This window comes from Brachyhypopomus gauderio, unplaced genomic scaffold (genome assembly GCF_052324685.1).
Source record: "Brachyhypopomus gauderio isolate BG-103 unplaced genomic scaffold, BGAUD_0.2 sc37, whole genome shotgun sequence".
NCBI lineage: Eukaryota > Metazoa > Chordata > Actinopteri > Gymnotiformes > Hypopomidae > Brachyhypopomus > Brachyhypopomus gauderio.
The window spans coordinates 174178-190303 of NW_027506867.1; the positions used below are offsets into that span (position 1 = coordinate 174178).

General features: G+C 41.0%; 1 protein-coding gene and 1 long non-coding RNA gene across 2 annotated transcripts; both read right to left on the reverse strand.

The window, feature by feature from the left end:
• Nucleotides 1-8604: 8604 nt before the first annotated feature.
• LOC143485644 (uncharacterized) lies at nucleotides 8605-11270 on the reverse strand. Its single transcript, XR_013122967.1, has 5 exons — nucleotides 11124-11270; nucleotides 10546-11020; nucleotides 10331-10469; nucleotides 10135-10238; nucleotides 8605-9419 (listed from the first exon to the last, which is right to left on the reverse strand). It is a non-coding gene; the product is annotated as an uncharacterized LOC143485644 (long non-coding RNA).
• Nucleotides 11271-11960: 690 nt separating this feature from the next.
• Nucleotides 11961-14138, reverse strand: LOC143485740 (ubiquitin carboxyl-terminal hydrolase 37-like). The gene is made up of 8 exons (XM_076985271.1): nucleotides 13706-14138; nucleotides 13358-13524; nucleotides 13187-13239; nucleotides 13057-13096; nucleotides 12704-12868; nucleotides 12331-12462; nucleotides 12083-12209; nucleotides 11961-11966 (listed from the first exon to the last, which is right to left on the reverse strand). Exons 1-8 carry the CDS (start codon nucleotides 13730-13732, stop codon nucleotides 11961-11963), a joined length of 717 nt encoding a protein of 238 aa, XP_076841386.1. The 5' UTR covers nucleotides 13733-14138.
• Between the last annotated feature and the right edge of the window lie 1988 nt (nucleotides 14139-16126).

The following is a 16126-nucleotide window of genomic DNA, read 5'->3' on the forward strand; positions in this document are numbered from 1 at the left end:
CACAGGCTCACAGGCTTCCACTCAACCCCTCACCTTCCAACACAGATTGAATAGACACGGGTGAATATTTTATTTGCTTATATTTTTGTAATTGTTTAGATGTCGAATGTCAAACTGTAAGTAGATAAAATAAAATTGGATAATTATATATATAATGCTTTAAGAATATTTTAGGCCCTCTGAGAGGGCGTAGAGGGCCCTGACGGTTCCCCACTGTAGTATATATAGTATATACACTCACCGGCCACGTTATTAGGCACACCTTGCTAGTGTCAGGAATGGCAATCACGCCCGTGACCGCCAGAGGGCGCCATCGCTGGAATATTGACCAGAACACCTGACTCTAATTTACTATTCACCACACCCTACTTAAGGACTCTGTTCACAAGTCGCCAGTGCGAAGTATTGCCTCTCTGAGTGTCTTTACCAAGCTGTGATCCTGTGTATTTCTCTGATTGATGTTCTGGTTTCTGATCCTTGCTCTGTGTTTTTGATCCTCCTGCCTGTTTGGCCCTTTTGTTACCTTTGTCTGCTGCTCTTAGTCTTCTCTGGTTTTTGACTCTCCCGTTTTTGTCTTGCCCTTTTGTGCTGCTGCCTGTCTACCCTTTGGGGTCGTCCCCTTTTGGGACTTCAGTTCATTGTTTTTCTATATTAAAATTCAACATCTTTACACCTGCTAATGGATCCTTCTCTACCCTCGGGTTCACCACCATTACAGCTAGTACCAGGTTGGACCCCATTTTGCATTCAGAACTGCCTTAATCCTTTGTGGCATAGATTCAACAAGGTACTGGAAACATTCCTCAGAGAGTCTGGTCCATGTTGACATGATAGCATCATGTGATTGCTACGCAGTTGCTGCAGATTTGTCGGCTGCACATCAATGATGCGAATCTCCCGTTCCACCACATCCCAAAGGTGCTCTATTGGATTGAGATCTGACTATGTAGGCCACTGGAGTACAGGGAACTCATTGTTGTGTTCAATAAATCTGTCTGAGATGAATCATGAATTATAACATGGCGAGTTATCCTGCTGGAAGTAGCCATCAGAAGAAGGGTACACTGTGATCATAAAGTCAAAGTCAAATTTATTTATATAGCACTTTTTACAACACGTTGTCACAAAGCAGCTTTACAATCGTATGGCTCCAGATCCATAATGAGCAAGCCAAAGGCAACAGTGGCGAGGAAAAACCCACGATGATGGTGGGGATTAGGAAGTGAGGGAGAGACAGCCTCCCTCACATGCACCTGTTTTAATTAACTTTGTAATTTTATTTGTTGGCTGTAACTGTATTGCTGTTGTTGCATCTTGGCCAGGGCTCCCTTGAAAAAGAGGTTCTTAATGGGATTTTTCCCTGGTAAAATAAAGTTTAAATAAATAAATAAAAAATTAGGAAGAAAACCTTGGGAGGACCAAGACTGAAAAGGGAACCCATCCTCCATTGGGCAGCCTGTTGGCACAAGTCCGTATTTGTGGACAAAAGGTGGTTCTACATTTATGGTTATAGTTCCCACAGTCCCTTCGGTGTAGATGTTGGGCCTCAGGTAGGAGCATCAGCACGTCCTTTTGTGGCAATGGCACATCCAACCCCGGCATCAGTACATCCACTGGCAAGTCAGACCATCTCCCAGGTGCTTGTAGGTGCTTGCATGCAATCGTCTTGGGTAGAAGCCTGCAAAAAGATAGACAATACAGACTGAATGTGTGGACATCAATTTAAACCACTATTGATTTAAACATACATAGCTCAAGTGTTGTAACGTGTGAGGAGGACTGGGTATGGATTTTGGTAGGTGAGTGTAGCAGTTGCGTGGCAGTGTTTTCCAAAAGAAACACATGATTTTCAGTTTTGAATGTTTGAATGTCTTATGTGAACAACTGTGTTTAATGTTTTGCAAAAAGTGTGTTTTAGAATTTCTAAATGAGTGTAAGGCAGAGAATGTGCTTAAGGTTTAGCACACCAGGTCAACAGATAGGCTACATGGGTTACATGCACAGGGTAACATAAGAGTGGTGGAAGATGCACACAGGTCGACTATATCCTCTGTAGGAGACGAAACCTGAAAGAGGTTAGTGATTGCAAGGTGTTACCCGGGGAGAGCGTAGCTAAACAGCATAGGATGGTGATATGTAGGAGGATGTTGGAGGTGAAGAAGAGGAAGAGAGTGAGAGCGGAACCTAAGATCAGGTGGTGGAAGTTAAAGGATGAGGACTGTGGTGTAAAATTCAGGGATGAGGTGAGGCAGGTACTGGGTAATGGTGGTGGTGTTCTGGATACCTGGGATGAAACTTCAAATGCAGTGAGGGATGTGGCTAGGAAGGTACTTGACCTCAGGACAGAGGAAGATAGACAAGGAGTCGTGGTGGTGGAATGAGGAAGTTCAGGAAAGTTTGAGAGGAAAGCGGTTGGCTAAAAAGAATTGGGATTTTCAGCGAGATGAAGAAAGTAGACAGAGGTACAAGGAGATGTGTCGCAAGGCAAAGAGAGCAGTGGCAGAAGCTAAAGAGAAGGCATATAGCAAGCTGTATGAGAAGTTGGACACTAAGGAAGGGGAAAAGGATCTGTACAGATTGGCCAGACAGAGAAACTGTGATGGGCAGGATGTGCAGCAGGTTAGGATGATAAAGGATAAAGATGGAAATGTGTTGTCTGGTGAGGAGAGTGTCTTGGGAAGGTGAAAGGAGTATTTTGAGGAGCTGATGAATCAAGAGAATGAAAGGGAAAGAAGGTTAGAAGAGGTAGAGGTTGTGAATCAGGAAGTGCCTCAGGTGAGCAAGGAGGAAGTAAGGGCTGCAATTCAGAGAATGAAGTGTGGTAAGGCAGTTGGACCTGATGATATTCCAGTGGAGGCATGGAAATGTTTGGGAGAGACAGCAGTGGAGTTCTTGACCTAAGAGGAGGTTTATGGATGCAGTGGTAGAGGATATCAGAGTGGCTGGGGTGTCAGTGGAGGACACTCAGGACAGGGCCAGATGGAGGAGTTTGATCCGCTGTGGTGACCCCTGAAAGAGAATAGCCGAAAGAAGAAGTGCATTAAATTAGATCATTCATCTAGTGTGATTATTATAAACTTACGATTGTCCAAGGTTTGTGCCAGCACTGTTCAGTTTCAGTACAGCTGTGCACAGGGGGAACAACTGGCACACTGAGCTGAGAAAAATGTGCAGTTTGAAAAAGCAAAGCCACTATACGTTTGCATAGGGCAGTGTCTGCGACATGTGAACAGCATGCGTGTCTCAGCACAACAGGAGTTGAATCAGAAAGTCCAATCTGTAAGAGGGTAAGCAAAATTAGTAATGACTTTGTTTAATTCAGGGGTTCCGTATACCAGTCCTGGGGATCCTATATCACACGTTGTGTTTTACCTTTTCTAAAACCTGATTGACCTATTTAGCAAATTAAGATCAATGTGGGTGGGGCCGAGTAAAAAAAGTGTTTTAAAATGGAGAAAAAAAATGTGCATGGCATAAGAACACCAAGAATGGAACCTGGACCCGTTTGCTTATTTTATGACAATAGATTTTGCATACAGAACATGGATAGGCTATCACTGACATTAAAATAATGCTCAAGTTATACATAATCCTGAGACATGTATATCTGTCTAACCCAGGGATGTCAAAGTCAAATACACAGAGGGCCAAAAAACCAAATTTGCTACAAGCAGAGGGCCGGACTGGTTCAATGTTTATTAAAACATATTGAAATGATTGCACATAGCCTATTGAACCAAGACCTAACACAGTGTATATTATTTAATGCTTAAATGAATAAAGCAATATTTTCTTATGGATCTGTCAGTAATTTCAAGTGAAAACATTTTTCAGCAAGCAAACAGATAAAAACAAACTTCCTTCAAAGAAAACATGTCCTGTACATTAAATGAATAAAGTCAGGGGTGCAATTACTTACTTTCTGAGGTGTATGCAAACATACTATCGGAACGAACGAAAGTTGTTGACGGGGGGAGGGGGGGGTGGCGAACGTAAGATGGACACAAATTAAGTATTATATCTCATCGATTTGGCGCCCCCTCTAGTGCAGCGCCCCTATGCGTCGCATACGCTGCATGCCCCCTTTTTGCGCCACTGAATAAAGTAATAAAGGTTTGAAAAGTGCTGGAATTTAGGCTAAGTACTTGAAAATGCTTGAAATTGTAACTACTTCGTTTCACAACAAATATCTGTCTGACTGAACAGGAGTGAGTTTCCCAAAACGTTCTTAGCACTAAGTACTTCTTAACCTCGTACATAAGAACGAGGTTACGAAGTACTTAGTGCTAAGAACGTTTTGGGAAACTCACCCCAGTTCTCTTGTATTGCGTTAACAAATACGAGCCTCTTGTAATTCCAGGACGAAACATGAGAGAACGTGAAGACGTTAAGATTGGGCGTTTTGAAAATAAACAACCATTAAATAATGTGAATAAAAAACGAATCATTTCGAATATATGTATAAATATTTAACTTAATTAAGTTTAATGTGCTGGTGCGCGCAAAGTTGCAAAATTCGAGAGGTGCACGACCTCACGAATCGACAGAGCGCACAGGTGAAGCCACTGCGATTACGTCATTTTCGCTGCGCGGACCCTCGCCGCTTGTGTGCGCTACAGTGACTTTGCGGGCTACCGTTGCATTGTGGGGAATGTAGTGTTTGTGCGTGCAAAACACCATCGGGTGGCTGTGTCTTGCGGGCCGGTTCTAATAGTAATTAAATATCATCCAGGGGGCCATAGATAATCAATTCACGGGCCGGATCTGGCCCGCGGGCCTTGACTTTGACATATGTGGTCTAACCTGTCAACAAACCCCTTAACTTTTGTTAGTCAAAAACAGTGAACATCTGAACTTAACGACAAACAGAGACTCCAACCCAGTCACTGAGACCCCATGTCATGCATATTTTAGTGCTTTTCCTCATTTATAATACCAGATTCAGCTCATTAACTAAGTAAAAAACTGTCATATTGGAGGAACACAAAAAAACTGCAAAGTATAGTGTTGACAGGACTGACTCTGGGGACTCTGTTTTGCCAATATATTCATTCCTAGAGCAGTGTCTCTTAATCCTACTTGTGGTAATTCACATAGCTCAACACACATAATCCACTTCACTAGTGACTTAATAAACCGTTTGTTTGATAAGCAGTTGGAGCTAGATCATGTACATTCAATACTTAGTGTGTTGAATCGTGGAATATTTAAAACTGTGTGGAGCAGTTAGGAACAGGACTGAGAAACACTGCCATAGAGTTTCAAGCTCAGCTCCAGGATACCAACAGCTCAATGTTATTCCAATTTTAGAACAATACAGTTGTATAAAATTAAAAATAATTTAATGCTAAACTGTGCAGTGTTGTGGACACAGGACTGAAATATGAAACCCCTGCTTTAGCCCTACACTTCCTCCTCCCTACTCGTAAACTGTGTGGTGACTCCTTCTTCATGGACCTGTAGCACAGGCTCTCACACTGACCTCCCCTGACAGACGGTGTTCTGTCGAGTTGTGCTCGTTTGCGGTTTTGCACATGCGCAGACCCACAGGCTTGTCATTTGTTTCTATTGTCATTTTGACCTATAAACATGTAAATGTTTTACATACTGGCTTTGCAAAGATGACATGAGGCAGGATTTCATGAGGCAAATTCGTGGTGGTGCCTCCACTTTTCTAGAATGTTCAGAATGGTCAGCGCAAAATTTAAGAGATTTCTTTCCATGCTCTCTACTTCACTGTAATCCATGCCTTAAAAACAAACAAAAGATAAGATATATAGCACATTATACTCAGTACTCTATATATAATAGAGATGTACTATGAAATGTACCATTTTACATCCAAATAAAATTATAAAAGTTATCCCATCTCTTCTCTCTCCCTATCCATATATAGCTATGGAGAACAGGTGGGATGAGGTATTCAACTTCCTCTCTCAGGGATCATACCCATCTGGGTATAATAACTCCCAAAAATTACATTTGAGGAGGTATGCTTCCAAATTTACTGAAAAGGGTGAGCATTTATTTGTTTAAATGTAGCCAGTGTCTTGGTAAGGTAGCTCTTTAATTATTATACGACTTTAATGAATGTTAATGAATATTCAATGCAGAAGGACAGCTTTTCTTTAAAAGTAGAAAAGCCATAAAATCCAAAGAAGAGGCAAGAAAGCTTTCAGGAATTTCACGCCTCTCCGATTGGAGGACATTCAGGCATCCTGAAAACTCGAGCTGCAGTGTGCTCCAGATTTTACTGGCTTGGCATGACCATTGATCTTGACAACTGGGTATGTGTTGAAGTGCGTTCTTGTGTGTTTTGAGCTGTTGATAAATCTGCATAAATATTAACAGTGACTTTCTTAAAGGTCTTGGAATGTGATCAGTGCCAGCGAACTGGAAAACCTTTGACTGGTGCCCAGCCATTGGAGTGTATAAAAGTAAATGTCCAGTGGTATCTCTATAATATACAACAGCTTTTAAGAAAAATGTTGAAATGTAAAATAAAACATGTATGTTTTAAATTTATAGGTATCTGCTGTCTGGGAGCTCATTGGCATTGATTGGACAGGACCGCTTCCAAAAACTGCCGATGGCTTCCAGTATATCCTGACAGCAGGGTTCCCACACCTTGGTTAACATAAAATTCAAGGACCTTTCAATGACTTTCCAGGACCAACTTCCTCAAATTCAAGAACTGCACCTGCCAGCATTTACCTACTCTTACCCCTGAATATGTTATCAAAAAACGATGTTAATACAACGCAAATTCAAAAGACTGAATGTCATTTCAAGCCATGCATCCTGAAATTTTCTGTGCATGACTGGCAATTTAGCAATGCACATCTGAGATGACGACATTCACATAAAATGGCTATAGTTGTTGAAGGATCAACAACTACCTACAGGAAACACTTGCTTTCGGTGCTGAACAAACAAACAAATTTCTCTACAGGAGAATGACCAAACTTTGCCAAGTAAAAGTCAGCATAGGCCCTGTAGAATCAATGTAATTTTAAATGAACTTGTGCTGGCAAAATAATGACACGTTGACATTAGACAAATAATAATAATAATAACAATAATACACATATGCATATACACATACAGTACATACATAAAACAGAGGAGCAAAGCCATATAATGAGATTAGAACTATAGATTTCTAGAGAAATCTGGCGTGAGATGATTCTAGCATAGTTTTTAAATCTACTTAATAAAGAATAATATTCATTCATAAAGAGAACAGCCTTTTAACCACTCCACTTATGGTAGTGAATTTATGGAATCAGAGAAATTCGAACTGAAGTATAATGGTATCAAAAGAAAGAAGTTTGAGATTAATCCAGTTTCTAGTGTCCATGCAAAAACTTTGTAAAGATTGAGATGGAAAAACAAATGCTCCTGGGATTCATCTTCTGACTTAAAAAAGGTCCATTAATCCACATCAAGTTTAACTCTTCTTTCAAGAAACATGGCTACAGGATATATCTTATTTATTATTTTGAAATGAGTCTCTTTTACTTTAGAAGACATGAGCCATTTGACAAGCCTTTGTGGTTTTATAATTTGTATTAGGATGTTTCTTGAAAGAATATCTATTATATCTTTTGTCTCATACCATCAGTGATAATCTTGTTATTACACTTGAACTCAACAGTCATTCACTTTTAACATGGGCATCGAAACAGTCAACTCTGAATATAAAATGTTAAAGGAATCACTTTGCAGACTTTCTTTAAATCTTTATAACAACTCATATCAGATCATATTTTTTCAACAAAGGATGAGAAATTTAAAACATCATGGCAATCTTTTTCATAGCAATCTTTTGTAAATATTGACTTCCTTACCAACTGTGCCCTATTATTCTGTGACCGCGGTCTTCATCCATGTGAAATTTCAAACCCTCTAAAATATTCAAGGACCGTCAAGGACGGCTGTCTTTTATGCCTGTTTTCAAAAACTTTCCAGGGCCTTGAACTTATTTTTTCAGATTCACAAACTTTCAAGGATTTCAAGGACCCGTGGGAACCCTGATTAATATTGTTCATTAAATGACAATGAATGAATTCTTCTGCCCTTGCACAACTTTACCATCTGCATATTTCATTCAGCACAACTAATGACTTGTAGTGTAACCTACCAAAAATGCCAATTACAATGTTCAGGAATATGAAGGAGCGAATACAAATCCACAGAACGATGTAAATGCTGCAGGTGATGCTGTCCAGCTCTGGAACCCTTTGTACTTCTGACAGCAGGACACACCAGTGAGTCATGGTGAGCAGCGTGAACAGTGTGATAAATGCATTGTGCAGATCTCTGGAGAACACAACCAGCACGCTCACTTTCAAAGCAAACACTGGCAATTATCAAATACAATGTAAAAACTGAGGAGTCCAAAATGACTGAGGAGCGACATTAGGCAAACAGCCAGAGAAAAGAACCAAGAACTATTTACTACTAATGTCACGGCCTTTCCCGACAAAGGGCAAAATTTTATATTTCCCTTAGCCCAATCCCAACCACTACACCTTGGGGAGTCGCAAGTTGACAAATGCAGAGAGAAGATGGGAATTTGCACAATATATTTATTCAACAAAAGAATTTTATATAAAAAAAAAAAAAAAAAAAATCCATCAACTCCAAGTGCACCCAGTCCCAGTCCAGAACCTCGGCAGCCAGTTCAAGGAGGGACACGCAACAGTCCACTTAGTGTTCTGGATAGCAATGCTGCAGACAAAGGACAGAACAAAAACAAAACGCAGTCACCACTCAAAATAACTGAAATTGTAACAAAGAAACACACAAACCCACAAAGACGCAACACAAAAATGGAGCCCAAAGAATATAGAATATTTTAGCCAAACAAAATGTTCCCTAATAGGCTAGCACTGGAAAAAAAAACTACTTAACACCACAGCAAACCCTCCAAATTATAAACCCCAAAATAAATCAAACCAAACAAATCCAAATCCCTTACACACAACCAAAAATCAAATAATGAAATAAACCTATAGCAGTACCCAGCCTAATAGAAAGCAACTTAGCTATTTATAGCAACGGACTCCAACAAACTAAAACAAAAATGAAAAATTAAAATGTACTGCCCTAAAACTACGACTGGTGGATGGCAGAAGGTTAAAATTCTTCTAAAAAGGTAGGGGGTTGCACTTAGCTTTTTATCAGCGCGCTTCTCGTGCACAGACAGCACCAGCAGCAGAGTCTCTCACGTTCTCGCTTTCACCAGCAGCTCAGCTGTATTTACTCCGGCACGTTCCAACTTCTCAGATCAGTCGGACAAAACAGACACCGCTTGGTTCACTCGGTTCACCCTTCAAACAACGGAAGTCTTTCCGCTTTGTTGCGTACTTGCCAGAGTCGGGAGCAGTGTCCGCCTGTGTCACGCCTTTTCTGGCCTTTAACACATGAATGGTGGAGAAAATCAAGCGTTGACAGGTCATCTAGGCTACATGCTGTCTAAAGTGACGTCATTCATGAATAGTCATTTTTTATTAGAAAGCCTTTTATCTACTAAGATTTGGAAGAAAAGCAAGGGGCTATTTACACAATTCCCATAGAAACGCAACCCATTAACAGATATAACGGATATAGCATTGAAGTGATGATCACCTTTACAGCTTGTTATTTAGCAGTTGCCTGTAGTCTGCTGGTCTGAATCATGTTTAACTAATTAATTGTAATGAAAATACCATCTAAGCATTAATCATTTTAAAATGGTAGTCTGTAGCCTTATCACACAAGGGGGGAGGAGTGTTAATGTTGAACAAATAATAACTCACTTGAAACTTACCAGTAATATAAAAAGATGTAATATACCAGACATACCAGTGTGAGCGGTAATTTAGGAAGGAAGTTTCTAATTGTGTCTAGCCTTATAATTTTGATTGTAAGGGCAGGGTAAAGGTTAGGTTTCTGCCAACATGTAAAATCTTATGGAATTTGTATCTGTCCCCATGGACCGAGGTATTTATGTTCCCAAATCTGAAAGGCAGAAGCCGTTCTTAATGAATGATCTCCTACGATTGGACGACAGGAACAGACAGAAATAGACCTGAACTGAACTGAGCAGATGTGTAGCCTGTCTTGTTAAGTGAGGATGTAGGTGCTTACATGTGTATCCTGACTTAGTCATGGCATGGAGTTGGGTTTAGGGGGATACTGCTGCTTCTCCCTGGTCCACCATCCACGGGACCACGTTCTTCTCTCCAGCCCCACTGGAGACAACAGCAAAACAGGAGCAGCTGGAATTCAGCCAGTTCTCTATGTGTTTCAGCAGATGTACCTGAGTTAGAAGGTGAGCTACTACCTTTGCATGTAGAAAAGCAGGTAGGCTGTTTTTGCCCTGCTCTTAAGGACGGCTGGCTCTGTCTTTTTTGAAACCTTTGAATCGTTGAATTTTAACCAGCACTCTCCTTTCTCCTCAGCTACGTCGCTGATGTAGTGCCCTGTCAGGGAAGCAAGATGTCATTAGTCACTTTATAGTTTCTACTGCATGTTTGTGGATATTATCAGACTGCTCACCACTGTCCATGCTGCCACCCAAATGCAAATGAGACACCACAGCGTGGAGTCTGTAGATGTCTGTGTGAACAGTTTCCTGCAAACAACAAGTACATCTGTTTTTTCATATGATTAAGTAAGAATGCATCTTAGATCGTTGATATGGGTCTCTCTCATATCTATCTATCTCTCTCAGCCTGTCTTTCTCAGTCTCTCTCAGCATCTTTCAATCTTCTTTTTCATCTCTCTCTCTATTTCCTCACCAGTGGGCTGACGTGCTGTACTTTCTCTCCCTGTCCTTCTCTGCTCTCATTTACTACTAATGGGTTGAGAGAACTACATCATTATGGCAGGTACGTATAAACGTAGACAGGTTGTAAATCCAAAATTTAATTGATCACTGTAGGAAAATGGCTGATGTTTACCTTGTTCTGGCACAGAGCTTTTCTCCAGATTATCCTCCTCATGTCCTTTGTCCTGGGTGTATGCTGGTCCACTGTGGACACATCACAAAGCCATTCAGTTAGCGTCTCATTGCTAATTGTGAAAGGGTGGACAGAGGTGAGAGAGCGTATGCTCAGGCCGTTGTACAAGCTGACCTTAACGGTTGCCCGAGTGAAGCCACTCCAGGGAGGACAGAGAGGTCCAGCTCTGAGGGGATGTCCATTAGGTTTGTTAGTTTCTTGCCCAGCATGTCAAACCTCTTAATGTGGAGGATCAGAACTCTGTTCCAAAAGGAAAAATGATGTAAGAACTGGAAGAGTGTGAGATGACTGCTTTAAAACTCATTGTTTGTGGTAATTCACATAATGCGAGACTCACCGTGGGAGTGTGAAGAACTCCACCACTTCACATGCCTCGGTGCCTTGACCACATTCACATTTGAACTCCAAAACCGTTGACTGAAAAAAAGTTTTCATTGAGAGTGACAATGGTTAGGATGGCTCCCTAACTTAACAAACTGGCAAAAAAAGTGTTGTCCAGTAGGGGTGTGTGAGGTGACAGACCTTGAAGTAATTGTGTAGGCTGTCAGTCAAGGTAGAGCTCAGGTTAACAGAGAGGTGGTTGAAGTCCTCCACTCTGGAGCTCTGCAGTCCACAGCTTTCAAACAACAGAAATCAACAGAGAGGTTACAACATTCACACAGAAATAACCCACATTATCCCATACCAAGTGTGTGCATACTTTGTGACAATGCACACTCTGAAGAAACACATGTTAAGAGCAGTTGATTTACAAGAAGGAGACGTGGTGATATAGCACAGAATTACCTGCTGCAGGTGCGCACAGATTTGAGGTGAAACTCAAAATTTGCCACAGGGCAGGTGTAAGAGAAGGAGGAAACCCTGAGTGTCTCTCCCTCCTCCTTCAGCTGAAGCAAACACATCATCAGGAACTCATGAGCATCCTGCGGAAGACAGTACATCGGAACGGCATTACTCCTGGACTTCAGCAGCAACAGAGTTGAGAAAACAAAGAAGGTTGTGTGCAGTTCCTGCAGACTACTGCATGTGGTTCTGATGTGTTCTGAATGGCTCAGAGGGTTGTTTAGCCGAACCTGTTCGTAGTCCTCTCCAAACGCAGGGCATCTGACTGAAATACAGGCATTCAGGGCTCTCAGGAGCTTCTTCTTCTTTGAAGAGCTACGACTAGTGAGCCTGCCTTGCTGTAGATCTGCAAAACATCTACGCACAGTAACAGGGAGACCAATGTGGTTTATAACTCTCAGCATCACAACACCTCTCTAAGCACTCATAATTGAACAGTTCATTTAGACATGTGAATCCTCTGTTCCTGATTGGCTACCTGAGCATCTGGCAGCTGGATGGATCCGTCCAGCTGGAGCACTGAGCTCTGATGGGGCTCCAGAAGCAGGAGAGACTCAGAAGACACTGCAGAGTGGCGTTCATATAACATGTATTCCCAATGTTGGGAAACCTAACAGGACATTAATGTTTAGAATAGATTTAATACATAATCAGTAAAACTTCCAGGCCACTAGGTGTCAATGTCACATAATTTCAGAATTTGAAGAAGAACTGCAAAAATACTTATTGCTCCTTTAATTGCTACGTGCCTTTATTTTGGTTCAGAGATAAAGACTGTGTACATTACATCTGTGTACACTGCAAAATCACGTAATGGTTGTGTGCTAAAACACAACGTGTTCTGTCTTTACCCGAGCTGTTGGATCTCTGTGTCTCTGCCAGCAGAAACAGTGGGGGCGTGTCCTTGGCCCTCACCCTGGCCACTCTCAGTCACCCTTTCACTACTGACGATGTGCGGTAACAGGTGCTGCAAATTCTGCACACGAAAGTCTCCCTCTACCACAACAGCCGGCAATCTGAAAGAGAGAGTAAAGTGACAGATGAATATGGAGTTTGTGTAGTGCACAAAATGTTCACATACATACAAATGTTGTTTTTAATATTTTTCAGTTTCTCTTGATTTATGCCACAATGTCAATATATAACCATTATAGATTGTCCATACTTTACTGTGCCATGAAGATGACTTTAATAATGTACCCACCTATCCATGGGCACAGAGCACACATCTTTATCAGCAGCCCCTATGGAGAGAACAAAACCTTGGAGTAAGTGTCTTTGACTAAAACATACTATGCAAAGGTACAAAATCATAAAAGATTCTGAGCTCTGACCAGGAACAATCCCTTCCGTGTTCTTGGGTTCAGTAGGGAGTTTGTTGTTGGACCTGGGGGCAAATAATTCCAGGGAAAAATCATAGACAGAATAAATAATAACCAAATGTGCATGTGACTACACATGTGCATGTGACTACACAATTCATAAGGCTGGGACGGTTTTCATACCTGGTTAAGTGTCCCTCAGAGGAAGAGGAGCAAGAGATGGAGGAGGAGCTGACATTCAAGGACTGAGTGTCAGTTACTTGTGTCAGGGAGGATGACTCTATATGTCTCCACCATCTTTGCTTTTTCTTCTTTTTAACTTCACTATTCACACCCTCTTTGTTCTTTTTCTGTAGGAAAGCATTGGTTTGTCAAATCATGGGTATGGGAAACCTCAGTACACCCTAAAAAGCATCACATCTTAAATCGAAAAAATATCGGAGAAAATATCGGAGAATCGGAGAATAACCGGTATAAAAATGCCGGTTACTCCTTTTTAGACCACAACGTATAAAAACGTTAGATAGCTACCTTCATACACGAGTAAATGCAACCCATTTGTCCGATATACGCTCCTTCCTAACAGAATTAATGTAAACGTCGTCGCGTCGGGTTTGCAGGTACTTTAAATGTGATGTTCGCGATATATTGACCTGGTTCTATTGTGCAGCGCTGTCACGGCCTCGTTGTTAACGTCAGTAGCTATATGACGTAAATAGTGCTGCGTTCTGTTGTCGTTAAGTGTGAAGCTGTAAGCTCCAGACTATTTAGCACAACTTCTATACCCTAAATCCAAAACCAAACACTTAGGTCCTCAGACACAGGTCTTCTGGTGATTCCAAAATACAAGCTTGTTACTGCTGGTGGGCGCTCATTCTGTGTAATGGCCCCAAAACTGTGGAATGGCCTCCCGCAACATCTCCGCCTCTGTTCATCCTTTTCCTCCTTCAAAACTCAGCTTAAAACTCACCTTTTCTCTCAGTATTTTCTCCCTTCCACATAGTCATAGTATGGTTTAATTAATTATATTTATTTATTTAATTTTTATTTGTTTTTTTTCCCCATAGGATTTTTGTAAAGTGTCCTTGGGTACTAGAAAGGCGCTATATAAGTTTAACTTATATTAAATACGTTGTTTAAATATCTAAGTGACGCACTACCGCTACTAGTGGTGAGAAAGTGTACTGCATTTTATTCAAAATCAATGCGGTCCGGCGGCCCTCTGCGGCCCAAAGTTTAAAACTGTTGTTCTTTTGAGGCCCTCAAGGTGGCGTTCGCGGCCCACAGTTGGGTTAAGAATCTCATCTAGATGAGGTTTTGGGGCTAAATCATCTCTTGACTGTCATGATGATGCCCGATGTTGTGAGGGTTTTGTGTGTTTTTTTGTTTTTGTTTGCCCAATCTTTCCTTTGCAACCTTTCAGTGACTCTGCAATATACTCCGCAGGGGACGACCAAGTTCATGGTCATGGTTCATGGATCATGAAATCCCTTCACCCTTTAGTGCTAAGGTTTAGTGATTCATCTTATACATTATTATACTAGAAAAATCCACATACTAGAATGTAAGATACTGATTAGTGAAAGAAATCTGCACAATTACACACACAGCTTTGGCACCTTGCAGGGCTTTGAGCTTTTATGAAAAGTGCGGTTCAATTATACTTCACATGTACAGTATCAGCTACTCTTTTTGCATTTTAAAGTCCCCTCTAATTTATAACTGTCCAACAATATTTCAGGTTGTCCTAAAATATTTCCTGATTGCTTATAAATTGTTTCTTCACAGCTGATTGCCTGACTGAATCTATAGATTGCCTTTCCTGCATTTACACTGAATGTAGTTTGACAACATTATAAAGGATATATGTTTCCAAAACATGCATAGAAATTCAAGTCATGGAGTACAAATTTAATTTGATCAAATTACAACTTGACAGAAAAAGTAAAACTGCATTTTCATTAAATAAATATACAAAATTCAGATTCAAATTGTAGCTGTAGAGAGAGGAATAAAATCCATCCAATTGTCATTAACAAAAAACAAGTAAAAACAAAACACACACACACACACAAACACACACACACACACACACACACACACACACACAAAACAGATTTGCCAGATTTCTATACGATGAAGATTTTTTAATCAGGTGTCAACAGCACGACATCTAACTTGGATAAAGCCACTTCTGTTACGTAAGGAAGTGTCTGATGGAAGTGTCTGATGGGAGGGTCTGATGGGAGTGGATCAGAACTCTGTTCCAAAAGGAAAAATTATGTAAGAACTGGAAGAGTGTGAGATGACTGCTTTAAAACTCATTGTTTGTGGTAATTCACATAATGCGAGACTCACCGTGGGAGTGTGAAGAACTCCACCACTTCACATGCCTTGGTACCTTGACCTTGACATTCACATTTGAACTCCAAAACCGTTGACTGAAAAAAAGTTTTCATTGAGAGTGACAATGGTTAGGATGGCTCCCTAACTTAACAAACTGGCAAAAAAGTGTTGTCCAGTAGGGGTGTGTGAGGTGACAGACCTTGAAGTAATTGTGTAGGCTGTCAGTCAAGGTAGAGCTCAGGTTAACAGAGAGGTGGTTGAAGTCCTCCACTCTGGAGCTCTGCAGTCCACAGCTTTCAAACAACAGAAATCAACAGAGAGGTTACAACATTCACACAGAAATAACCCACATTATCCCATACCAAGTGTGTGCATACTTTGTGACAATGCACACTCTGAAGAAACACATGTTAAGAACAGTTGATTTACAAGAAGGAGATGTGGTGATATAGCAAAGAATTACCTGCTGCAGGTGCGCACAGATTTGAGGTGAAACTCAAAATTTGCCACAGGGCAGATGTAAGAGAAGGAGGAAACCCTGAGTGTCTCTCCCTCCTCCTTCAGCTGAAGCAAACACATCATCAGGAACTCATGAGCATCCTGTGG

Bases quoted from the DNA above. Each gene is read 5' to 3' on its own strand.
- LOC143485740 (XM_076985271.1), bottom strand. From the start codon at position 13,732: ATGGGTTGCATTTACTCGTGTATGAAG. The intron at 12,463-12,703 runs GTAAAGACAGAA...ATGTCCTGTTAG, and splicing joins ACAGAGATCCAACAGCTCGG to GTTTCCCAACATTGGGAATA. The intron at 12,210-12,330 runs GTAGCCAATCAG...TACTGTGCGTAG, and splicing joins TCCAGCTGCCAGATGCTCAG to ATGTTTTGCAGATCTACAGC.